Source organism: Aptenodytes patagonicus, chromosome 22 (assembly GCF_965638725.1).
Source record: "Aptenodytes patagonicus chromosome 22, bAptPat1.pri.cur, whole genome shotgun sequence".
Lineage (NCBI taxonomy): Eukaryota > Metazoa > Chordata > Aves > Sphenisciformes > Spheniscidae > Aptenodytes > Aptenodytes patagonicus.
In genome coordinates this window covers 4,422,229-4,446,156 of record NC_134970.1, presented here as the reverse complement: position 1 = coordinate 4,446,156, position 23,928 = coordinate 4,422,229, and the positions used below count along the sequence as shown (strand labels likewise).

Sequence of the window (23,928 nt, the reverse complement as noted above, 5' to 3'; positions counted from 1 at the left end):
GCCGGCTCCCCCCCTCCCGCCGGGACCCGGCCGCCGCCGCGCCGCGCCTGCGCATCCCCGCCGGGCCCTTCTCGCCTGCCGTAGGTCACGTGACCCTTTCATGGCCGGCGCCGCCGGTAGCGATGGCGGCCACCAGGTACCGGCGGTTCCTGAAGCTCTGCGAGGAGTGGCCGGTGGAGGATACGAAGCGGCAGCGGGACATGGGCGTCTTCCTGCGGCAGCGGGTGGCGCAGGCCTTCCGCGAGGGGGAGAACACGCAGGTGAGGGCGGGGGGAGGGGGGGAGGATGGCGCGGCGGCCTCCTCGGGGCGGGCGAGGCGGGGCCTGGGCCGCGCAGGCGCCTCTTCCCTCCCGGCCTCCGGCGGTGGAGGGGCCGGGGGCGGTTTAACGGTCTGTCTGAGGCGGCTGCGGCGGGTTTTGGGCACAAACCTCGGGAGTCTGGCGCTGACGCGGGGTTTCTTCCCGTCCCGTCCCGTCCCGTCCCGTCCCGTCCCCCCCCCCCGCCTCGGAGCTCGCTCGGTTGCAGTTGAGAAGGTTGTGCCTGTGGGGCGCCGGTAGCGAAACGAGCCGCCCTCGGGTCTCCTCAGAGCCCCGCAGAGCTTCCCCTGGGGCCCGGGCCAGGCGTGAACGCCCCGCTCGCCTTTGAGACGCAGGCCTGAGTCAGCCCCGCTCAGCCAGGTCGCTTGTTCCTCGCGTAGGACGAGCTGTGGTTCATACCCGATTCTTGCGCCGTTTACACGATGTGCGTTGGAGAACCCACTCCCGTGGTTATGGAAGCGGGGTACAAAACACCGTGAATTTGTCAGCGCTGTGCTGGAATCTAGTTAATTAGCGTGTTTTGCTTACCGCGATGCTAGTGCCATGCAGTGTGGAGTACCTAGTGAAATGCAGCTCTGCCTGGCACTGTTGGGATGCAGCAGTTATAAAATTGGATTCCAGCTACACCCGTAAATGTGTTGGAGGTTAGGCTTTGGTGCTGAAATAAATTAGAGAAGCTAATGCTTGACTTGGGCTGCAGACCTTTATCGGCTTGGAGGTGGTGCTGTGGAATGTTAATGTGCCCTTTCTTAGCACAAAAGCATTGTTCCAGATATGCGTTTTCTACTTCAAGGGGCCATTATGGGCACCTAATTCTATATTGGTCACCAGAATAGTCTGCAGCAGACGTTTCGGGAAGTGCTTATTGCTTTTTCGTACGCTCAGGACAGCTGAATGTGCTGCACCAATTGGCTACAAGATCCCAAAGCTGCCACTCATCTTAAAAATCTAAACTGATGCCTGCAGCACTGATGTCAATCTGTATGTGTAAAGGCTTAATATGGCAAAGGGAAATGTACTGGCAGACAACAGGAGGAATGTGTGAGGAAAGAACTGGAACCGTGAAGGATACTTTATCAGTCTAATGTCTATTTTATTCACATGGAGTAAGATTTGCTGATTTTATGGGGAGAGGAATACTGTTTCTGCTACCCATTTAATAGCTATTTCTGCTATCATTATTAAAACATCAGCAGGGTCATTTGAAATGTGACTGCAAGATACGTTAAGCTGAAGATCACCTGCAGTGTGATGGTGCTTGCTCTTGACAGTCTGTCTGTCCCTATATCCTCTCTCCTGCAGCAGCCATTACCTACTGAATAAGGAGAGCCTTTCCTTAGTTTTCCTCGTTTGTGCCGAGGAGGCATTGCCCGCCTTGTGCTGAACCTGTGCCAACGTCCCAAGGACAGATGAGCCGTGTCATTTTATCCTGACGTGTTTCTGTTGATACTATTCTTATTCGTGTATCCGTTTTAATCGTTTATGTTTGATGTCATCGAGCAGCAATGCAGCGTTCTGGTCGAGTTTGGCCCCCACTGTAAAACAGAAAAACAAGATGACGTGCCATCCGCGCTGCTAAATAGATGACTCTGCAAGGCAGATGCACCTGTCCGAGGCACCTAGCCGAGGTTTAGGTATTAGCAAAGTCTTTCCAACTTACTTGACCAAAATAGAAATCCATTTACCCTTCATAAGCTGTTCAGTGTCTTTCATGCTGCTTTTCCCTAATCAATTATAAGCTATTTTTAGCCTGCACCGGGATTTTCTAAATTCCATCCTCATACGTTATCCTATTTGATGCTTTAGAATAAAACAGGCGGCAAAACTGGCCTTTGAGCAAGAAGTCTCGCAGATTTCACAGCAGTGGCCAATAAATGGGAGAAGAAAAGTGTCCAGCAATATCCTCATTAACTGTGATAATATTCTCATTCACAGTTGAGCTGTCAAATCTTTTCGAGCAGAGTTTAAGGTCAATTCTGGAAATCGTGTGCCTCGTTATTCTTGTAGGCCAAGCTGGTGAGAATTGGAAGGGAAAGAAAAGGATACGCGTTCTGGAGCAGCGTAATAGGGGTCACCAGCATCCTACAATTGCGCCTAAGCTGCTCCTTGAGTGTCCTTCTCACAAGCCTTGAAACGAGGTGGGTTTTGCTGTGGAGGTTTAAAATAAGACTTGGGTGATACTTTTGTCCCTTTCCAGATTGCTGACCCTGAGACCTGTGACCGAATGTACGAGAGCTTAGTCAGGATCCACACCAACTACTACAAAAACAAGGTGAGCTTTGGCATTAGCCATCATCCCTCTTTTAGGGGGTGAGTCACCACCTACTGCAGTTGGCTGCCTCGTCCCAGCAGGGTTTCTGGGAGAGTGTAACAGACAAATGAGCCGTCAGGTGGATGCAGCACTACCTGGTGCCTTTGGTCACTTTGGGAAAGCTGCAGACATCTTGGCCTGCGTGACATGTATGAACAATGCAGACGATAGTTCTTGGTATGCGTGAACAGAATTCTTCGAGCTTGACTGAAAACGAGCTCAGGCTCTACTGTATGGTGACATTTTTACCTTTTTTAATGCACTACAAGTAACATCTTTCTCTCTCTCTCTCTCTCTCCCCTCTCACCTACGTGCTCGCTTGTGAAGTATCCACGCCTGAAAGACACAAGCTTCACTGGAGTGACAGTAGAAGATTGCAAGATGATACTAGCAACAGGTACTGATACCGTGCTTGATTTGAGAATAAGTCAGTGCAGGAGATAAAGTACATTCCAGTCTTTGTGGTGTTCACTGCATCACTTCTACTAAACACCCGTGACTAAAGGACAGAATGGGACTGCCGTGCAAGTATCTTGGGATGTTTAATGAGGAGTAAGTTCAGGAATAATTGAGGAGATCTTCAGTAATCTATCAGGGCAAAAAGTCGATTGTATTTTGCACCGGGCAGGAACAGCAAAGGGTTTACAAGGGCTCTTTGAGATCAGATAGCAGGAGCTATGCGAAAGAAATGCACATTTGCTACATCATTCCAAAAATTCTCAGCTTCTGTTTCACCATGTTCAAATTTCCTTCAGTATTTTTCCTTTTGTATTAGACTTTGAGAGAAAACAGGGTACCACGATGCAGAAATACTCTCAGCCAGATCATTTATTAGGTGCGACGTAGGAAGCTAGTGCAGTTTTGTTCCGCTCCAGTTCCTAACTTTGACTGCAGTGCGTGGAAACTGAGTATTAGTTGGTAGTGATAAGGGACTCCCCGCACAATTGATTGGAAGGGAAAACAAACTTGCCTCAGGCCCCGAAATAGAAATTCATTAAGATGAAAAGTCAAAAAAGGAAAATACATGTGAGGCAAAGCTTTTATAAGAGGGCTTTCATTCCTTTGCTTTTCTTCCTCTTTCCCCATCTCTCTCTCTCTCCCCCCTCCCCTCCTTTTGCAGACATTCTGAAACAGATGGAAGACATGAAAAAAGGGACGTGGAAAAAACTGCGAGAAAAGTTTTATGCCAAGAAACCTGAAGAGGACTCGAAGTGATAGGCTAACTCCCAGTTCTCCACTGTATATATTCCTAAAGCACTGTATGTTGCCATGATGAATAAAACCATTTATTCCTCTTAGCAACAGCATTTTTATTCAGACCTACACCTTGCACCCTTCACTTTTAGTGCCCTCTCTTTTTTTTTTTCCTGAAAAATCTAGGACATAGCTTAACACATCTGTGCTGAAACCATATTGGAGCGATGTAGTGTAGAAGCAAGCACTTTGTGGTGTTAGACCAGATCCTTTGTGGTACAAGAAATGGAACAACCAGGAGATGCACAGAGCAAGTAGGAACAGCCGTGTTAGCTTTAAATTTGCTTGTGAAGGTAACAGTAGTGATGATGTGAAAACATAGCTATGCTTGTGTTTCTGTGTGTTAGCACCGGTAACAGTGAAATTGGGGGAGGGATAATTTTAATAATCACATTTATTTTCCTTTTGAGAAGAGACAGGAGAGGACTGAGGGTGAGTTTACCATGGTGACGGTGGAGCAGTGTAAGAGTTTAACTGAGATTTCAATCAAATGCTGCAGCAGTATGTTGCTGGTCCAGGCAACGAGGCTGGTGAGGGGTCTGGAGGACAAGTCTTATGAGGAGCGGCTGAGGGAACTGGGGTTGTTCAGCCTGGAGAAGAGGAGGCTGAGGGGAGACCTCATCGCTCTCTACAACTACCTGAAAGGAGGTTGTAGCGAGGTGGGGGTCGGTCTCTTCTCCCAAGTAACAAGCGATAGGACGAGAGGAAATGGCCTCAAGTTGTGCCAGGGGAGGTTTAGATTGGATGTAAGGAAAAATGTCTTTACTGAAAGAGTGGTGAAACATTGGAAGAGGCTGCCCAGGGAAGTGGTGGAGTCCCCATCCCTGGAAGTATTTAAAAGACGTGTAGATGAGGCACTTAGGGACATGGTTTAGTGGACATGGGGGTGTTGGGTCGATGGTTGGACTCGATGATCTTAGAGGTCTTTTCCAACCTCAGTGATTCTATGATCCTATGCAGGTTTCCCTCAGCGTGAAGAGAAGGTTCCGTATGGGTTACTGCATAGCTGAGGGATAAAGATAGGTTTTAATGACATGTTGGTATATAGGGCCATAAACAAAAATTTCAAGTGTGATTAGTCCATTGCTGTGGCCTATTTTTATTCCTTTTTAAAGCTTTAATGCTTGCATCAGCGTCTATTCTTGGGAGGCGGCAGCACAGGACTGTAGTTGGGGTGGCTGCAGCACTGCTTGGCTTGGGAAGGAGCGGTGTCTAGAACAGAGCTCTGCCAGGACTCTGCTTGGCTCCAGGCAGCACCAACAGCTGCTCCTTTTTATGTATTTGAACAGTGTTTTCCTGGCAAGTAGTGAAAGAATTTGAAACTGTGCAGCAGGCTCTAATCCAAAGCTTCAGAAAACAAGGCTGGTGTTCAAGGTAGTTCTTCATGGTAGTATTCCTCATCTTCTGACTGGAGCATTGTACTACGTTTTAAAGTTTAACATCTGGAGCCGCGAGCAGTGGGTCGTGGAGCACCGTGGGTAATACAGCGCTGGTTTGGCTTCAGGTCTTTGGATTGTTCTGTATTTCTATTTATAATAGCTCCGTTACATACCAGAGTGCACAGGAAGGGCGCTTTCTTTACCATGTTTAAGTTTTTATTATAACATGATTTTGTATTTAATTTAGTTAAGGCAATTTACACTTTAGTTCTTAAGTAACAGTAACAAAAAAAGTAAAACATTACACCAGAGATTAAACTACAACACAGGACACCCCTTCACAGTGAACTCCTGTAAACCTGCAGTCTCCTACTACTACTGCCCAGATATTCTTGGTCCACAGAAGGCAAAAGACTAGTTTGCACTAGTATGAGCTTGGATACTCATCCTCATCTGGTGAGTTAAATTAACAAATCCATCTCCTTGAGTTTAGCTCCTGTTTACTGCACCACAGTGACGAACAGAATTCTTTAAATGGAGAGGGATCAGCATGGAGCAGGTACAGCAAATACGACGGCTGGTTTGCAAAGATCCACAGGTACTAGTGCCACTCTTGGAATAAGTTAAATATTGCAGCCCTACAGCTAGTTACACTACACCTGAGGTAGGGGCCATCAGAATGTAGCACATGGAGATAAAGATACAACCCTCCACATTTGCAAAATAAAGAGTTATTGCAATGAGGAATAAAAGTCCTGTATGATTTATCTTCCTACAAGGGCATTAGAGTAACGTGTGGGTCCAGGTATCGTGAGGAATCCTGGCCAGTCCCTGGTTCCCGAATGGCTTACAAGCGCTCTAAGGAAAATGTTGACTCTGAAGCTCTTCCGCATGGTCCGTCTCTTTCTGACGGTGACGTCCATGCATGGAACCCAGGAATAAGCAGCCTCGTTAGCTGATACATATGTGTAGTGCCCCGGTGGGTGAAGCCGATGCTTCTTCTCCGTCTTAGTGGTTCATGGTATTCTGGACATCCACAAACCCCATCCTTTGTCTGCGCTTCCGTTGCTCTGTCATCTAGAGTTCAAACAAGGACACAAGTGAGGTAGGAAACCGGGCCGCCTTTCTATCCACTAACGTGCTCCTCCAGCGTGTGACTGACCAGGCTGCTTTAAGCATCTGCCAGAAAACCCTGCGAGGTGGACTCTAGCTGATGAGGAAGTGAAGTATCAAAAAAGCCCTTGTCCCAAGCGTCCCTAACCCCCTCAAAGAGAGCTGCGGGAGCCCTTTGCTTTGTATCTGAAGTTGTACGGGCTTGGGCTGGTTCTGGCCGCCTGTTCCTTGCAATTGGTGTCTATTTTGGTAAGGACAGCGGGTTTCTACAGTCAGGTGTTCCTGAAGCGTTTCTGTTTTAAAAAGTGTTCAGTACCTGTTCCTTCAGCTCATTCAGCTGGGAGGTGAGATGGGACACCAGCTTCATCGTGGTGTTCAGTTTGTCTTGAAGATTTCGGATCTCATTCTGTTCCCCTTCCCCCTCATTGCTGACCAGCGACATGGCTCGCATCCGGGGGAACCAGTCAAGGTTCTTATTCTGGAAAGGCGACCATAGAGAACGGGAGTTGGAGAGGGGGTGAGGAGGAGGGAAGAGACCCAATAGGATTTAACGGGAAGCCTGCCTGTGCTTAGGGATTAAAAAAATTCTCAAAGGCTCGTCTTGTCTGTTTCTTTGCAAATTTTCCAGGAATAGTCCATTTCCAGTTTTTTTTCTTAGAGCCTTCTGGGCTCAAATGCAGAAGTTTTTCTTTTCTAAGTTTCCTTTCCCTCCCTTCCTGCCTTGAAATTACCTTGAAGTCACACTCTCTACTGCTTGGTTCAATCCTTAAATACACAGTACAAAACATCAAATAGACAATGCGGTATTGGCTGAGATTGCCAAGTGGAAATAACCAGCTACGAACGAACGAAAGCACAACAACATTATTAAATATTTTCCAAAAGCTCCTTCTCAAAACTGTTTTTCTTTGGCAAGCCCCTTGTTCTCAAATATTTCCCCGGGGTGGGCAGGTTGCAATAGCGAAAGAGCTGCCCTGAGAGGACACGTACCTTTATCATCTGCGCCACGTAACTCTCTGGCCCTGTGTAGTCTGTCTTGTTCTTCACTCGCACCAGCACTATGAAGTACAAGTAGTTCCACATGTTGTGCTCGTATTTAATATGCTCCTCAAAGGACACTGTCTTGTTGTCAAACTTGTCCCTTTCGAGTCCTGGGAAAGGCAGTCAAGAACAGAGAAGGTGGAGGGAGGAGATGGGGAGGGGAGGAGAAGGTGAGAAGTGAGCGAGCAAACAAATGTGAAAGGAAGTACAGATAATTGCATCCTCTCCCAGGTGTGACTTTCAAGAAGTGCTTTTAATAATTAGTTGGCATTTAGCACAGGACAAGCATCCAAAACAGGGAAAATAACCCAGCTGTGTATTCAGGAGGCTTCTATTTAAAGCGCTACTAGCTCTGCTTCCTGCCTATGTATCTAAAAGCATAAAATGCGCCCAGTGGCTCTTGTGAGAAAAAACCCAGCTAGACTTACTGGGTTTTTCCCTTTTTTTGGATGCCTTCCTATGACTGAAAGCATTTGAGAACATTTTCTGTGTTTTATTTCCTTAGTAATATGGTGCTTTTTCCCCACTGGCTAAGTGATGGTCTCGGGAGTGATAGATGCACAGCACAAGAACTCCACAATGTGGCGTTTTAGTTTAACACCTCATTAACAGAAGGCAGGGAACAGTACAGACAATTTCCCCTCGCAGTTTGTGTCCTTGTTTAAGCCTCCTCACGCTGCAGCGACCCATCGGTGAACAGATTTAAGTTTTGCTGTGAACCAAATGAAAACCAGAAGCCAGCCGAAACTCCTTTCCTTCCCTCAACCTTAGAAGGGGGGGGAAGAGCTTTGGGGCAATTCCTGTACAGCGAGGTCCCAGCGCTCACCACATATGAAGCAGGTGGTCTTCAGTATCTCTTCCTTCTTTTGCTTCTCACTCCTCAGATCAGCAAAAGTGTCAATAATGACCCCAAAGATGAGGTTAAGGACGATGATAATGACAATAAAGAAGAAGAGAAGGTCGTAGACAACTCGAGCAGGAAACAAGGACTCCTGTAATGGACGAAAGGGATAAACGTGTGTCTCCTCTAGCCACTCCAACCGCGCTGCCTTGGTACACGGGCCGCGGGCTGAGGGTGCCAGGTGGGGAGGAATAACAGGGATGCGATAGGGGAAGAGAGGAGGAAAGCACCGGAGGACAGTGGGTGATAGAGCTGGAAGTGTCACAGTTCCCAGGGAGGGAGGGCAGCTGCACAGCAGTATATGCAGCAGGACTTAGCGGGGGGGGAAAGGTCCCACATGCCGCCCAAACTCACATCCTTCGATGGCTTCCGCAGAATGTCACCCACGCCCCCACCGTTCCTCAGGCCATGGTTCAGGACAGTGACGATGCACATGAGCAGCGTGTCGCAAGCGCGTTCCCACTGGTCAACATCTGTTTCTAGAGTACCGGAGGGGGAAATAAAAGCAAAAAGCCAGAGCATAGACAGGGCAGAAGTACCAGACCCTTGCAAAGAATCCAGAGCTGCGGGGATGACTCCTGCTGCAGTGATGCAGTGGCAAATCTCCTGGGAGCAGATGCTCATTGTGGATCTCCCAACCAGCAACTTCCCAGCAGCTCCTCCAGCTTGCTTCTTGCTGTGGAGGTGTTTGGCTGAGCGCTCCTGAGGCTCCCACTTTCTTTATGACTAAATTGAATCTACCTCAACATTTTTTATGCCAGGGTCAGTGCAAAATTTGCAGGCCTCTTGCCTAATACGTGCCAGAAAGTGGGTTGTTTGTTTCCATCTTTGAAAAGCGAGGATTTTTCTGAGCTCGCTGACAAACCAGGCAGCCAACCTACTCTGCCGCTAACAGAGTTGACCTTTCTAATGAGCTCACCTTCCAAGGCAGTGGGCACAGCAGAGCAGCTAATTTTGTCACCGCTGCATGACTCCATGAAGGTCTCCATGTTCCTTTGCATCCCCAAGGGGTCATCTGCAAGTAAAAGAGACCACAGCCTTGTCAGAGCATCAGCTTGCCTTAGTAAAGCTCTTCGCTGCCGTCACGGGTGCTTTTCAACTGCCTCTTCTTGTAGCTTTCAGGCTTCTTGGAAAAAAGTTGCTTCGCATTCTCCTAGCCTTTTCCAGGCTTTGAATCCTTTGCTCAAGTTTCAGTAAGATCTCTATGGTGCTAAAACTTCATTTGCAGCTGTCCACCCCCTTCTCTGCAATCACTCCTAGCCCCAAAACCCTGCTCTCCGCAGCACGAGGTCCCTAAGTCAGCACAGGCAGCTGTCTTCTCTGCTCACCCCAAAACCAGTGCTACCAGGAGTTTGCGCCAAGGGTATAAAATCCATGACGCAGGCACAGACATGTAGAATCATAGAATCATTAAGGTTGGAAAAGACCTCTAAGATCATCGAGTCCAACCATCGACCCAACACCACCACCCATTAAACCATGTCCCTAAGTGCCTCATCTACACGTCTTTTAAATACTTCCAGGGATGGGGACTCAACCACTTCCCTGGGCAGCCTCTTCCAATGTTTAACCACTCTTTCAGTAAAGACATTTTTCCTCACATCCAATCTAAACCTCCCCTGGCGCAACTTGAAGCCATTTCCTCTCGTCCTATCGCTTGTTCCTTGGGAGAAGAGACCGACCCCCACGTCGCTACAACCTCCTGTCAGGTAGTTGTAGAGAGCGATGAGGTCTCCCCTCAGCCTCCTCTTCTCCAGGCTAAACAACCCCAGTTCCCTCAGCCACTCCTCATCAGACTTGTTCTCCAGACCCCTCACCAGCCTCGTTGCCCTTCTCTGGACACACTCCAGCACCTCGACGTCCTTCTTGTAGTGAGGGGCCCAAAACTGAACACAGTATTCGAGGTGCGGCCTCACCAGGGCCGAGTACAGGGGCACGATCACTTCCCTGCTCCTGCTGGCCACGCTATTTCTGATACAGAAATAGTGCGTGCTTCTCAACGTGCATGCTTTTGCAGCGGGGAGGGAGCAGGGTCTCATGCAATGGCCCAGCTGCAGAAGGGGACCCACGCTCTGCCCGGCCCCTCTCTAGCCCAAGCACCGCAGCCAACGAGGGCAAGGGCTGAACAACCTTTGGCTTTGCTGTCCGGCAGCCGGTCCACCTCCAGGATGAAGTCATCCTTCAGGAACAGGAAGCCCACGATGGAGAAGAGGTAGACGAGGATGAGAGCCAGGAGGGCTGTCAGCAGGATGGAGCGCCCGTTCCGCGTCACGCTTTTGATGACATTAAACAAGGTCTCCTCACGGTAGATCAAGTCAAACAGCTGAAAGGACCCAGGAGCAAAGAAATGCCGTGGGGTGCTTTTCTTGATAATGCCTGGCCTACCTATATCCCCTTTTATCCTGAGATCTTGGATCACTCAGCAGACCTTGCCTAACTTTCACATAAAGCATTTAAGTTTCCCAGCTTACTGTAGGGAAGCAGAGAAGAATGAAGTGACTTATGCACAGCAGGAGAGCCCAGAATAGGACACATACACCCTGCCTCTGCCCTCACCAGCTCATGTTGTCTCCCAGCTGACCCACATAAAGTACACAGTAGAGATTAGAAAGAGAGAGCGAGCAAAAGACCAGGAGAGAGACAGTAACAGATACTGTCGGAAGGCAGAAAGATCAGCCTACGCAAAGATTAGAGCACAGTGAATTGTTCTCACTGCTGTTATCAATCAGCCCCTGGAAGGTGTCACAGGAACCTTCTAGCTTCTAACGGGGCAGACTGGCTACCTCCGTGCCCCACACATCTGCATTTATTGTACCAGGATGCTGTAGAAGAGTTCGTGCACAAAGAGTCCCAGGACGCTCGTCAGGATGTAGCCAACGTGGTAAAGAAATTCCACATCCATGATCATGGCCTTGTAGCCTCGGATGAAGGTCCCACGATTGCCCACGAAGCTCACCACGAACACAATCTTGTTGGTCAGCTGGGGAACAACCAGAAACGGGAGGGAGTGGGGTTTGCTGCACTTTATGAAGGCAGAACAGCCTCCTGTGCCATGGGCTGCTACATTCTCCAGCACATGGAGAACTTACATTGAGAGCTCCCAGTATGTTCAGAGTGAGTCCAATCCCCAAGTAATAAATCGATCGCAAGATCAGTGCCACGAGGAGCGGTCTGACACCGTAGCGCTTAGTGAACAAGGCCATGATGGAGAAGCAGATCAGAATCCAGAAGAGCAGCGAGATCAGCGGGGAATCCAGCACTCCTGGGAAGAGAAGACCCACAGCAATTAAATGGCATGAGATGAAATGCACGCTGCCAATCGGACACGGTGCTGCTGTCCAGACTGTCCAGAAGAACTAATGTGCTGATTATCAGAGGGAAGAAAGAGAGAAATTATGCTTGACTGCAAAGACTAGTATTGACTAAGATGGTTCTTACTGATACATTTTTCTAGCATCTTTTATCAGAGATCTCAAAACCACCGTAAATGATGGAGGCTTTGCCTGACAGCAGGTACATGTTCCGTCATTGCTTCCCCCATCTTACAGACAGGGAAAGCGCAGCCCAGGGACAAGAGACTTTTCCCTAAAAAGGAAGCAGTGGGAGGGCTGGCAACTGAAATCTTGACTCAATCCCTTCCTTTCACCAGCAGAAAGGACTTGGGCCTTTAGGAGTCAAAAGGAGACTGAGGGTGGGAGGAGTACAAGTAAGGGACCAGTTTTCCTGCATATGAAGGTCCCCTTTTTCTTCCACCTCGAGGAGCAGCAGATGCTGGGGCACTTACCCATGGAAGTGGCTTCAACATAGGGGTAGAAGAAAGCAATGATTATGTTGATGAAGACAGCCAGGTTGAAGGAAATGCTTCCCCAGAGTGTCATTCTGCGGGAGAACCAGTACATCAGCGGCATGCCTGGAGGGAGAGGAGGCAGACACGCAAACCTCAGCCAACCTTGTGCCAACCGGCGAAGGCTTTGTCCTCCCAGATATCCGGAGGGCTCGGCTCAGTACAGCTAGCGGGCCCGGAGGGACCCTTGCCTCCCACTTCCTTCAAAACGTTAATAAAAGCTCCCTCCTCATCTGCTGAAACGGGAATGCAAGTTCAAAATGTTACTGCTCACATTTCTTGGCTTCTCGGCCCTTTGACCTGCTCTGGCACCTTGGAATCAGACCGGCTCCGTTCTCCTCCTCACCCTCCTCCCCATCTCCCACCTCCTACAGTCTCGCTGCTCACGTCCTTCAAAACAACAGTGTCTTTGTGTTTTCAGCGCCGGTGCTCGGTCCCAGAGGAGACCCAGCCAGCAATCTCCCATCCATACTGGAAACTTGTTTCCTGCCGAATTCCTAAGATAGTTTTGACTGGATCTGCAAGTGTTTTCAGAGCAGCTACACTACTCCATAGCTGCATCGCAGTATTTATAGTGCGACTCTTTATTGAGCTCCCGTTATTTTACGCCAGGATTTCCGTTCTGATGCAGCCCTGGAAGCACCTAAGCAGGTCTGCAGGGTGCAGAGAAACAAGTTTTATTTCCCATATGTAGCTGCTAGATCCTGGCTTAGGAGAAGGCAACTGAAAACAAACGAAGGGAGGGCTTTCCGGGGGAAAACGCCCGCAGGTGTAATCCCAGGGAATGTGCTGTAAGATGCATTTCAGACTACCGAGGAATTGCACTAACAGGCATGGAGGAAATACATCCCTGGGAACTTGATTAACCTCCACTCCCTGCAAACCGCCGAGCGTGGTGTGCTCTACAGAGCAAAGGGCACAAGGAGCTCAGAGATGTGATTTCCAGGCTGCTGCCAGGGTTCACAGCCCTTTCAAAGCAGGGCTGCCTCCCTTTTTCACAACAGGGGCTATTCGAAGCGCCCGTGCTGGCCGGGGGGAGCCTGAAGGGAAGGTCTGGTTTGCTCTTACTGCGCAGTTTCTTCTGCCATTCCATCTCGTTGTGGAGGAATGACGACTGGTCGAAGAAGTCACTGACTTTGCTGCCCTGCTCGTCCTGCTCCGTGGTGGTGAAGAGCCGGTACTTGGTCTCCTTGGTGAGGAACTCACAGATGCCAGGCACGGGGAAGATTATCTGCTCCATGCTTCGGTCCAGGCGCACAATCTGCAGGAAGCAAGGCAAAGGGCAGGGTGCCGTCAGAACCTGCCCCTGCCAGGCTTTGGTTTCCTCTTTCCCAGACCCAGCTGTGCCCTCCTCTCATATCACCGGCCACTCGCCTAATGCTACAAGTTGGCCCAGCAAAGGCAGCCCCGGCTGTGCTGGAGGAAAGCTGAGCGCATGTGAACCCTTGCTGGCCCGCCTGCAAGGGGATCCATGCTGGCAAGCGGGGCCGGGGCTGCCGAAACGGCTGCATCCCCGCTGCTGCGGGGAGAGAAAGGAAGGGTCCGGGGGGCCAGCTCGTTCCCCCAGCTCCCCATGGGCTCTGCTAACGCCACCAGCTCTCTGCAGAGCCAAGGGCCCGTCTGCTTCTTGCCAGCACAGGGATGGGAAGGCTCCTAGTGCAAAATAACCAGGCGCGAGGCAGTTGGAGCACACGTGGGCTTCATGGACCATGTGCATACTGGCAACCCAACACCTAACAGGTCTTGCCTCGATTTGGGATGTGTGTTTCTCGTAATACGCCAGCGGGTCCTCCTCTTCTTCCTGGACCGGGGCCGTCGACTTCAGCATCTGCGTCAGCTGCTTGTTATTTAGGCTGAGCTGGGATGCAGGGAGAGGGAGAGAGGATGAGAGTGGCCTCAGCCGGGGGAGTCAGGTCTAACTCTGCACTGACAACAGCGTTCCTCAAAATCTACCAAAGCTGATGAGGTTTCAGGGAGAAGCAAATGAATTAAAGCTTCCTAAAGGGGTACGAGCCCTCCCTGAGGTGACAGACATTTGATTCCCTGCAATAATTACATCCAAATGCTGCTAATCCACAAATTACAAATCAATGCCCATAAAACCCCAGGGAAATCTCATTACTGCTGAATCTTGTTCGGGATTTAAGGTACACGGGCAAAGGACTCAGCCCTTCTTTTTCTGAAGGGAAGGGGAGAAAGCAGGTACCAGCAGGATGCCATCAGGGCCACCAGCCTGTCCCTGCGGCGAGCTGGACATCACCCTACGGCTGGGCCTTCGTTGGGGAGCCCCACAAATACAGCTCTCCGCAGCTTGGTTATAAAAGGTGCACGCGCCTTTGGGCTTGTAGTTTGGGCTACAAGGGCACCGATAAGTCTTTCTTTCTTTAGTCCCCCCGGGGAATACCAAAACCCATCAAATCTTAAACAACAAAACCCAGGTGACTCAGCAAGGGTGGGAGAAGCAGCTCTTTGCAGTCTCTGGTCAGGGTCGGGGCGGGTTGCGGGGGCTCTGCCTTCGTTCCCGAGGCCCCTCCGTACCATGGACGAGATGCCCTCCTCCTCCTCCTCCTGGATTCGTTTCACCGGCTTCAGGAGCTGCTGCAGGGACTTGTTGTGTCGGGACAGCTGGAAAAGGCACAGCGATAGCCGGGTGAGCACAGGCTGGCGAGCAGCCACCGGCGCACACGGGAGCGGGACACGGGGTGCACAGGGGAGCGGGATGGCCGGCAAGCCCCGGGGGCTGGCTTTTCACAGGAGCCAAAAGCACATTTCCCAGCCATGCCTCCCCAAGGAGGCCAGCCTGGCTGGAGGAAATGTAAATAAATATAGAGAAAAATGTGCAAATCGGGGAGTGGGAGCCCAGCACAGCACGGGGACCCCAGCCTAGGGGGGACCCTGCTGTCACAGCTCAGTACCTGCAGCGCCAGTATATAAATGTTGTGGCCAACTTCCCGGGGTGAAACCTCAGCGTTTTCACACTCCTCCTCCTGCAGATAGGCCTTCTTAATCACGTCGACCTGGAAGGCAGCAGAGGGACAGTGAGCTTCTCCCCATCTCCTTGCCTCGGTTTCCTCCTCTGGGCATGAATGGCACTGGGAAAACCATTAGGCAAGGATGCTTGTGCAGAAGGTGGTGACCAGCAGTATGGCAGATGAGATGGTTATTGGTTTGCAAACCAGAAGCTGCATCAGGACCCACAGGCAGAAGAGGTCCAGCAATGGGTCGGGGGGAGGCTGGGGGGGTCACTGGGGCAAGGCTGGGGGTGTTTCACTGTCAGCCCTTACCAGTTCCTGCGGGCGGAGGCTGATGAGGATCCGCTCAGCGTTTTCGCTGTCGTGTCTGCTCTCCATGAGGGCCAAGAGGAGCTTGGAGGCATTGTCCTGGCGAGGAGAAGCCCTGGCTGAGGGGAGCTGTGCCCTGCCGCTGCCCAGGGCTTTGGTGTCGGCAGAAACCCCCCCATGCCCCAGTCAGCTGTAACTGCCCCGTGCTAGAGGCATCCGAGCCTCACGTGGTGGAGATGCACCAGCCCTGTCCCACCAAGCCCATATGCTCCCACGCTCGAGGACCTGACGCATGCACAGTCCCCTGCTACAGTGGCCACCTCAACCCTCAGCACACCCCATGGCCATGCCAGCGAGCCCACGCGGTGATGCACACATGCGTGCCCACCATCCTAGCCCGAGGCTCTGCCTACCTTCAGCTGCAGGACCAGGTCCATCCGGTACTTGCAGAGGGGACTGATGTCGTTAAGGATGAGGGCTGTGATGATGTCAATCCCATTGGACTCGTGGGTCACGATGCAGCTCTGGGGGAGCAATGCAATGTGTTAGCCCACAGATTCTGCCAGTCCTCCCACCTTCACCCTCCAACACGGCCCAGGTCCGAAACAGTGCCCTGCCTACAGCACTGACCCTGCCTGATTACCCCCTGTCTCCCTGGAAAGGGCACCGTTTGCACCACTATATTATTTAACCCCCATTTGCATCACCATATTATCTAGCCAAGCAGTAGCTCATAACCCGCGCAGCATCCCTGTGCACCCTGGCATCCTCTGCTGCCCATGTTCCGCTCCTGTTCACACCCTGAAACCAAAAGCTGTCCCTGTCCTTGCTTCTTTCCCACGCATCCCCTCCCCAAATCCTCCTTTGGGCATCCCCGATCAGCGGTGAAACGCCCCAGACACACCGGGAATGACCCAGAGCCTACAGGGATACCCACAGACCTGGTTCTCGTGGCAGGGCCCTTGGCAGTACTCGGTCAGGGTCTCCAGGGTCTGGGTGATGAGGGCCACGTTGTACTCGTTGATGTAGAGGCCCAGCAGCCCCAGCCCCCCCGTGGTGCTGCCGCACATGATGTCGAGGAACTGCAGCGTCTCGCACACCAGGTTGTAGTTGGTCTTGTTGTTCTGGCACCGGAGGAAGTTCTGTCGAGCAAAGCCTGCAGTTATGTGGCTGAGCGGCATCACTCTGATGGGGGAGACAGTCCTGATCCCCCTCCCGACACCTCCTCCAGCTGCAGTTCGATGGAGAATTGGGCTGGGGCCACCCCTGTAACATACAGAACCTCCGAGAGCAGCACCCAGTCCCACGGACACAGTTGTGCCGTGAACGGCTCCTTCCACAACACCAAAAGTTATCCAGAAGGGATGGTGCATTTGCAGATGGGGAAACTGAGGCACAGAGTGGCTGGTGCAATGGCTTTTTGGACCAAATTGGGGCAGAGCCCAGCCTTCCCACGCCCCAGTCCCATGGCCTCTGTCCTGACCCCCAGACACTAGCAGCCCCCGTAACCAACCTGCAGGTCCCGGTTGTGGTTCTCACAGAGCAGTTGCAGGAATCGCAGGATAGGCTCCATGATCAGGACCGTCACCCCCATTTCGTTGTTCTGGCCCTGCTCCCCAGTGTCATGGCCCTTCCGACACCCTATGGCTATCGGGTATCGGGAGGGGGTGCCAGGCATCAGGAAGGTGTCTCCTCGTCCTAGAGAGCAATCCAGCCTCGTTAGCATCGGACTATCTGACAAGACAGACATTGGCTCTACCAAGGGGACACGGCCCCATACCTTTGGTGCCAGGGTCAGGCTCGTCTTTGTCCTCACGAGGTTTGTTCCCGATGTCACTCATGTTCACAGACACCGTAGACTTGGTCTCCTGCTGCGCCTTCTTCATCCGGTCGTGCAAAACTTTGAAGAACTTCTCAGACTTCTTGTCGCTCGTCATGAGGTTGTAAAAGGATTTCTGGGAGGAGAGAGGACAGTCATTCAAGTCTCCACCACGGGGTCCAAACAGTCTCTGCCTGCCCCTCTGGTTTGGTAGCCTCCAGCACTCAAGACCTCATCCGAGATAAAGTGGTGAGCAGGTTTATTTCCATGCAACAGCCCTGGACGTCACAGTCCTCTTGGATCTACAGGGGTGGATTGTCCCCTGCCACTGTGCTCTCCTTTACCCTAAGCAGGGTTAGGGACAGAGCAAGCAGCAATTACAGCAGCTCCAGGCCCTGGAACCCTACTGCTTTTTGCACGTACAATTTTTCGGCTTCCCTGTGATAAAGACTTCAAGATAACCCACGAGTTCTCACCCGAGAGCTGCAGCCCTGAGCCATTTTAGCAATACCCGGCAGAGGGCATCAGCATTGCTCCAGAAACAACCTGCAACAACCTGCCCTGATCCAGGGCCACTGAGCTGGAAAACTCAAAACCAGACAGATTTCTGCAGCTCCTCCTCTGCATGGCCAGCCACCACATGCAGCCAAACAGTATTTTGGCAACCTGTTGCCCAGGGGCCAACCCAGGACTGAAGACTGCCCTGCACCCACGTCTATCCAAGTGCTGGGACGGTTACACTGCACGCATCAAACCGTGGCTGCCCAATCCCCCTGGGACTGGTGCCCACCACGCAGTCGGGGCTCAGCACCTGGATCTCGGTGTTGCCTCCGTCCAGCAGCCGGATGGCAAGCAGGATGCTCTCTTGGAAGATCTTCTCGTTCTTGGTGTTCATGATGAGGTCAGCCACCAACTTGGTGGCCCCTTCTCGGTCCAGCCGGCACTGGACAGCAGCGATAGCGGACCAGTCCTGGTCTTGGCCTGCATGAGAGGACATGGACGGATGTGATGCTGTGGTAGCGCAGGAGAACGAGCACAGCTAAATCACTGCCAGGGGCATCTCAGTCCCATCTCTTCATCTCCCCAAATCCTTTACTCCCATGGAGGTGGGGGCGTGGCAACCAGCTACAGACCTGATCCCATCATGGCTCGGGAGCTGGGAATTCGAGGTGTGTGTGAGCAGCGCAGAGAGACAGGGAAGGTGCAGGAGAGGGGCACTCACCTCCTCCAGCAGCATCCATGATTTCCCCTTTGGAGCTGGACTTCTTGTTCTGCAGGTAATTGTTCAGAAGCATTTTCCGCAGCAGGTTGCCCTGCCAAGACAAATAAAATGTCACGAGTCTCCCAACGCCAAGGCCAGCGCTAGAGCAGAACGAGGCTGAGCACCCGCGGGCTGCAGCGGGGAGGGAAGCACTGCCAGCCTGGGAAGCAGGGGCTGCACAGGCAAGGAGCAGGGCTGAGGATGTGCCATGGGATCACGGTGCTCACCCTCTCGCCGTACTTGTTCCTCTTCACCAGCATCTGCTGCAGCGTCCTCAGCACCTTGATGCACAGCTTCTCCTCCGTCTCCATGAGGTCCTTGGTGTGCTGCACCAGCCTGGCACAGCAGACCCACCGTCACACAGCTGAGAGGGACAAGGGGGTCCCCGAGGGAACCATCCCTGCCATCCCTCAAGGCTGCAGGCACGAGCCAGGATGCACAACCCCCAAACGATGAAGGTCACCAGCCCTTCCCAGCACTCCCAGCAACCCCTGGGCAATTGCAAAGCATCCTCACTTGGACAGGAAACCTCCGCTTTCGCATCGCTGAAACGCCTCCGTCCCCTCCATGAAAAGCAGCTCTGGCCGGTGGAGGACATCCACCAGGACAGACAGCTCAGCCTCCACCAGTGGCTTCAAGCGATCCTCCAGGGCGTTGATGATGTCCTAGAAGTCACAGCACACACCTTTAGGGCCAATGCATGCCTAGGAGACACGAGCACGGGAGAGCGACCCCTGCAACGCCAGCACCTTCTTGCTATCATGCACTGATCCATGCCACCCCCGCCTCCCTGCCCCATACCTGCAGCTTCTCTATGATATTCTTGTAGTCCCACTGGTTGGGGGTGGTGGAGACGCGGGGGAAGGTCCGCGTGGCCGTCTTGTAGCTGGACGTGTTCCTCTGCACGGTGCTGGTGGAGCTGCTGTTGAGCAGGGAGCTGACGTGGGCGTCCAGGTCCATGGGCAGCGCAATGGAGCGGCTCTTGGCTGCAGGAGACGGAGCCAGGGTTGGGGACAGCCATGACCCAGCCCACCCCATCGGCTGGGTCCTACCACACCGCCTTGGGCCGGCCACCCCTTCACCGGCTCTTCATTTGCAGCAGAGAAGATTTGGGTTAAATTCAAGAGTAAACTCCTCCAGGCTAGTAAGGGGTGGAGTATTTCCATCCATCCCTCCACACTGCAGCACAACATTGCCCACAGCCCTCCCAGCCCAAGGTAGGATGGAAAGAGGCACCACCTCCAGTTTTTGGTTGGGAAAGCCCAGCATGGAGATGTTGTAAGCACCCTGCCTCAAATTACAAAGGGAAATCCCCACCCAGTGTCTAACCACCGAGCAATCCTTTCCACAGGGTGACTCAGTGCTGACAACCCTTGCCCTGAGTCAGGCAGCCACAAGCAGGCTGAGGGCAAAGTCCTGGCGAGGGAAAACCACCATAAATGCTGGCTTTGTTTCCAGGCCCTCCACCAGCAGGGACACACCAGGGATCTCCCAGTCAAGCCCAGGCTTCGGTTATCCCCACGCCTCCCTGGTCACGCCCGGAGATGTAGCTCAAAAAAAAAGCACATCCCAGAGCCAAACCTCCCCATTTCCAGCTGGCAGCCTCTCTCCAGGGCACCCTGCCAAGACCTGCAGTAGGGACGATGGCTCTTGCTCACTGCCGGAGCAGAAGCAGCCAAGGGTGGCTGCATCCTCCTGGTCCGTGGGGAACAGAGCATCACTCTGGCATGGCTCCTTACCGACCATGGCCAGCGTGCGGATGCAGGCTTCCACCGAGCTCTTGTGCTGCTGCTGCAGCCAGGGGCACTCCAGCAGCCTCATGGTGGACTGGAGAAGCTGCACCACGATGGTCTGGTGGGTCTGAAGGAGAGAGCAGGCAGGTATGTATCAGTGCAAGGTGTGTCCAGACCTTGTTTCGGGGGGTTGCTTTCCTCCCCCAGCCATGGCCTGTCCATGTTATTACCTGCAGCGAGGTGCTGTTCTCTGAGAAGGGGGAGCTGAAGAATGCATTGATGGTGTCCAGCACCACCGTCAGCACGTACTTCTCCAGCGTAGGGTCTGGCAGGCGTTTCTCTCGCTTCTTGCACATCTGTGAGGAGAAAGGAGGATGCTGATGGCACCCGAGCGAGATGAGCACGTGTCCTGGCTGGATGCTGCTGGCATACAGCACTGCTGGGACCTTGCTGAGCTAAAGGATGTGGCTGGTGACACAGCTCCTGGGTCTACACCAGAGAGCCCTGACTGCTCCCCAGCCCCTAGCGTGGCAGCTACACAAGTCCCCATGGTGCCCATGCCCCAAGTCTGACTCTCCAGGCTTCGAGGGAGCCTTGGTGACACCAACCTGTCCCCATCCAATACAGCAGCCATTGCTGCTGTGTCCCTCCCACCCAGCCCTCCCCACGCACGTGGGCCATGTCCAGGGTGAAGTTCTCGAAGAGAGTCCAGATGTGGTTGCTGGTGTAGATCTCCTTCATCTCCACCTCCGTGTCCACGTAGCAGTGGTTGACAAAGTTCACGTAAGCCATCTTCACCTGCCGGGGAGGGAGAGGGGGCACAGGCACCGTCAGGAGAAGGCAATCAGTGCAAAGCCACCGGCATCCTCCTCGCTGGGCACCCCGTACCTCCGTGATGCAATCCTCATGTGTCACCACCCGCACCACGTCCTCCAAGGGCAGCAGAGACGTGCACTTGATCTCTGTGTAGACGTTCTTGCCCTCGGCGCAGGCAGCCAGCAGGTCCACCAGTGAGATGTGGTACATCAGCGGGCTGTTCTCCTCCACCCCATCCCTGGCCGCTGTCATCATCTCCAGAAGGGTGGCCAGTGAAGCCTTGTCGTTGTAGAAAACCACCACATCATCGCCAGCGTTGGTGAGCTGCAGGGAAGGGTCAGTGGTCACCGCTCCAGAGAAGGAGGGTCAGAAACCTCACAAGGCAGAAAACGGTGTCCTCTGCAGCGGGGCGATGAGAGGCAGCAGGCGGTGAAGGGTGAAAGGGCCGTGCATTTACAGGGAAAACCAGGCATTTGCAGTGCAATCAAAAAAATCACAGCCTGTGGGACTCCAAAATGGTTATTAGCTCTTGGACCTTGCATTAAGCTCCTGGAGATGTTTCCTACTCCAGGGAGAAGCCAGCATGGCTGGGAAGGCTCTTCCCTCAAGGAAGAAGCCAACCGTGCACCTCCCAGGAGCCATGCCCTGCTACGCCCCACGCTCATGCCCCACAGGCGGGTGGGAGAGGTGCTCACCTCAGTCATGATCATGTCCTGGCACTTCTTGACGTACTTGCCCTCAGCCTTGATGATGGTGTGCAGGAAGTCGAGGTACTGCACGTGGCGGCCGTGGGTGGCCACACAGTGGATGAAGTGCTGCGGCACCGTCTCGTTGATCTCTGAGCAGAGCTGGTAGTTGTTGAGGAAGATGTGCTGCATCGTCTCAGCCTCCAGGAGCTGCGGGATGAGGGGAGCAGAGTGAGGCGGGGGGGCTGCGAGGAACAGCCTCCCCTCCTGCCCTGACCCTTCCTCTCCCGTGGTCTCCTCCTGGCTTTTGTATCTCTTGCTCTCAGTACTGAAGTCTCTCCCTGTGCTGCTGCCTGCAACTGCCCTTCGGTCCCCTCTCCTCACCCCTGGGGTCAGGAACAGGTTGAGGTGTTTGTGCAGCAGGGCCTGGTTTTCCTGATTGCCAGCACAAAACTTCTGCAGGAACTGGTGGGTGAATTTCAGGATCTCCATCATCTTGGCATCACCCTGAGGAAGGGCAGAGAAGAGAAATACCCAGAGTTGGCGAGGGATGGAGAGCAGCAGCAGTCTGCTGCCCCTCCTGCCCTGCCCAGCTGCAGGACCCAGCCATGTAGGGGGGTCCCCGCATCCCCCACCCCTTGCCCTGGGCACTTCAGGACCAGCCAGCTTCTGCCCACCCACCTTCTCATAAGGTATCTGCAGCAGATCCAGCATCACTTTGTGGGCATCCATGTTCTTCAGAAGGCGTTGCTGCTTCTTACGCACTTGTTCTCCGACCCCGCACATCTTATTCAGCCGTTCCAGGATCTGGGGAGAGAAGGACCATGACAGGGGGGAATTGAGCCTGGGAGCCCATCAGGATGGCCCACCAGCACTAGGGGCTTGCTTGCAATCCAGATGTGCCCTCCATAAACCCAGATGCTCCCTGCATCGCTCGCAAATCTTGGCACCCCCCTCAGAAATCCTCCTTGCAGTGCCACGCAGAGAGCCCTCGTACCCGTCACCAACCCTCTCCCCTCCAGTCCCCCCAGTGCAAGGCTCACTTGCGAGCCCTGGGGATGTAACAGGGCTCCTCCTTGCACTGAGCTGGCAGGAACAAGCCCTGGCTTGGACTCGTTTCTACTGAACCACAGGAGAGCTTAGAAATCCTCCCCCACCCTTTCCCTTCTTGCTGGTGCGCCCGTGCCAGCCCAGGCCAGGCAGACACGGCCGGCCGTGCCTCCAGGAACAGCCCTGGGGACAGGATTCGGTCTCACTTACCCCCTTGACTATCTGATAGTTCTCACTGCTCTTCTCTCCTGGAGCAATGACCTCTTCGTCGGCAGCATGCTGCAAGGGGACAGAAACAGCACCAGGGTCCCGCTGCACCTCTCCAAAGCCTGGGGCATAACTACACCCTGCAGGACCCTCCCTGACCCTCCTCTTCCAGGGAGAGGGGTGCATGGCCCATCGAGAGGCGTCAGGTGTTGGACTGAAGCAAGCTGCACCTCTGCCTCCCACTCCTCTCCTGCCCCAGTTCCCAGGGTCTTGCTCAGGGCTCTCACCTCTTTCTTCTCCTTCTTGTTCCCCTCCACCGTACTGTCCCCTTTGCTGCTGCCCTTCTTGTCCACCCAGAGCTCCGATTTCTCCACCATAGTGCGGAGTTTGTCCAGCTCTGACTTGATCACCTTGTAGTTCTCAACATCCTGGGCTGAGATCAGGAGCTGAACCTGCAGCGACATTCCCAGGGGTTTCCAGTTTGGGGCACAAACCCCATTCCCCTCCTTTTCCAGACCTCCATCCCAAGGAAAGGGGCCAGGACCCATCCCATGTCCCATACCCACAGCCAAGTGTGGGCTTAGAGGTACTCCAGAGCAGCGTCCCACCAGAGTTACCTGTTTGAAGGTGTGCAAGACCTCCTGCCTCTGGCTGAAGTGCTTGAAGAGGAGCTGCAGGGAGCCAGAGATGAGCGGCGGGTAGTCGTGCATCGTCAGGTGGATCAGCACCCGCAGAAACATCCTCCCTCCCTCGTCATCCACCTCTAACATGCTGCTCGTCTTCCTGAAGCCGGGACGAAAGCGCTTGGTGTTAGCAGCCATGTGGGAGCTTGCGTGCACTCAGTCACCCCTCGGGGCTGATGGGGACAGCTGCATTAGCCTTTAGAGCCTCATCTTCCTCATCACCTGCAGCTTT

At 53.2% G+C, this 23,928-nt stretch overlaps 2 protein-coding genes across 2 annotated transcripts in view; one reads left to right on the top strand and one right to left on the bottom strand.

Moving 5' to 3' along the window:
* Positions 1-86: 86 nt before the first annotated feature.
* On the top strand, positions 87-3,926 carry UQCC2 (ubiquinol-cytochrome c reductase complex assembly factor 2). The gene is made up of 4 exons (XM_076358090.1): positions 87-260; positions 2,515-2,589; positions 2,956-3,025; positions 3,749-3,926. Exons 1-4 carry the CDS (start codon positions 123-125, stop codon positions 3,841-3,843), a joined length of 378 nt encoding a protein of 125 aa, XP_076214205.1. The 5' UTR covers positions 87-122; the 3' UTR covers positions 3,844-3,926.
* Positions 3,927-5,460: 1,534 nt separating this feature from the next.
* ITPR3 (inositol 1,4,5-trisphosphate receptor type 3) overlaps positions 5,461-23,928 on the bottom strand; it is a 43,543-nt gene continuing 25,075 nt past the window's right edge. Inside the window, exons 25-58 of the mRNA XM_076357788.1 lie at positions 23,631-23,796; positions 23,301-23,465; positions 23,017-23,085; positions 22,438-22,563; positions 22,141-22,263; positions 21,766-21,966; positions 21,143-21,394; positions 20,927-21,052; positions 20,485-20,610; positions 20,261-20,381; positions 19,323-19,507; positions 19,038-19,186; positions 18,749-18,857; positions 18,483-18,573; positions 18,072-18,241; positions 17,222-17,396; positions 16,955-17,139; positions 16,383-16,583; positions 15,855-15,965; positions 15,445-15,540; positions 15,076-15,177; positions 14,699-14,785; positions 13,908-14,018; positions 13,229-13,421; positions 12,101-12,226; positions 11,406-11,578; positions 11,132-11,296; positions 10,447-10,639; positions 9,236-9,331; positions 8,671-8,795; positions 8,242-8,407; positions 7,365-7,525; positions 6,691-6,852; positions 5,461-6,338 (exon numbers count right to left, since the gene is read on the bottom strand). Of these exons, the coding sequence (XP_076213903.1) occupies positions 6,270-6,338; positions 6,691-6,852; positions 7,365-7,525; positions 8,242-8,407; positions 8,671-8,795; positions 9,236-9,331; positions 10,447-10,639; positions 11,132-11,296; positions 11,406-11,578; positions 12,101-12,226; positions 13,229-13,421; positions 13,908-14,018; positions 14,699-14,785; positions 15,076-15,177; positions 15,445-15,540; positions 15,855-15,965; positions 16,383-16,583; positions 16,955-17,139; positions 17,222-17,396; positions 18,072-18,241; positions 18,483-18,573; positions 18,749-18,857; positions 19,038-19,186; positions 19,323-19,507; positions 20,261-20,381; positions 20,485-20,610; positions 20,927-21,052; positions 21,143-21,394; positions 21,766-21,966; positions 22,141-22,263; positions 22,438-22,563; positions 23,017-23,085; positions 23,301-23,465; positions 23,631-23,796 (4,876 nt within the window). The 3' untranslated portion in view covers positions 5,461-6,269. The remainder of the gene's footprint in view (positions 6,339-6,690; positions 6,853-7,364; positions 7,526-8,241; positions 8,408-8,670; positions 8,796-9,235; positions 9,332-10,446; positions 10,640-11,131; positions 11,297-11,405; positions 11,579-12,100; positions 12,227-13,228; positions 13,422-13,907; positions 14,019-14,698; positions 14,786-15,075; positions 15,178-15,444; positions 15,541-15,854; positions 15,966-16,382; positions 16,584-16,954; positions 17,140-17,221; positions 17,397-18,071; positions 18,242-18,482; positions 18,574-18,748; positions 18,858-19,037; positions 19,187-19,322; positions 19,508-20,260; positions 20,382-20,484; positions 20,611-20,926; positions 21,053-21,142; positions 21,395-21,765; positions 21,967-22,140; positions 22,264-22,437; positions 22,564-23,016; positions 23,086-23,300; positions 23,466-23,630; positions 23,797-23,928) is intronic.

Excerpts from the sequence above, each read along its gene's own strand:
- UQCC2 (XM_076358090.1), top strand. The coding sequence starts at position 123 with ATGGCGGCCACCAGGTACCGGCGGTTCCTGAAGCTCTGCGAGGAGTGG. Across the intron at positions 2,590-2,955 it reads CCAACTACTACAAAAACAAG|TATCCACGCCTGAAAGACAC; the intron begins GTGAGCTTTGGC and ends TCGCTTGTGAAG. Across the intron at positions 3,026-3,748 it reads CAAGATGATACTAGCAACAG|ACATTCTGAAACAGATGGAA; the intron begins GTACTGATACCG and ends CTCCTTTTGCAG.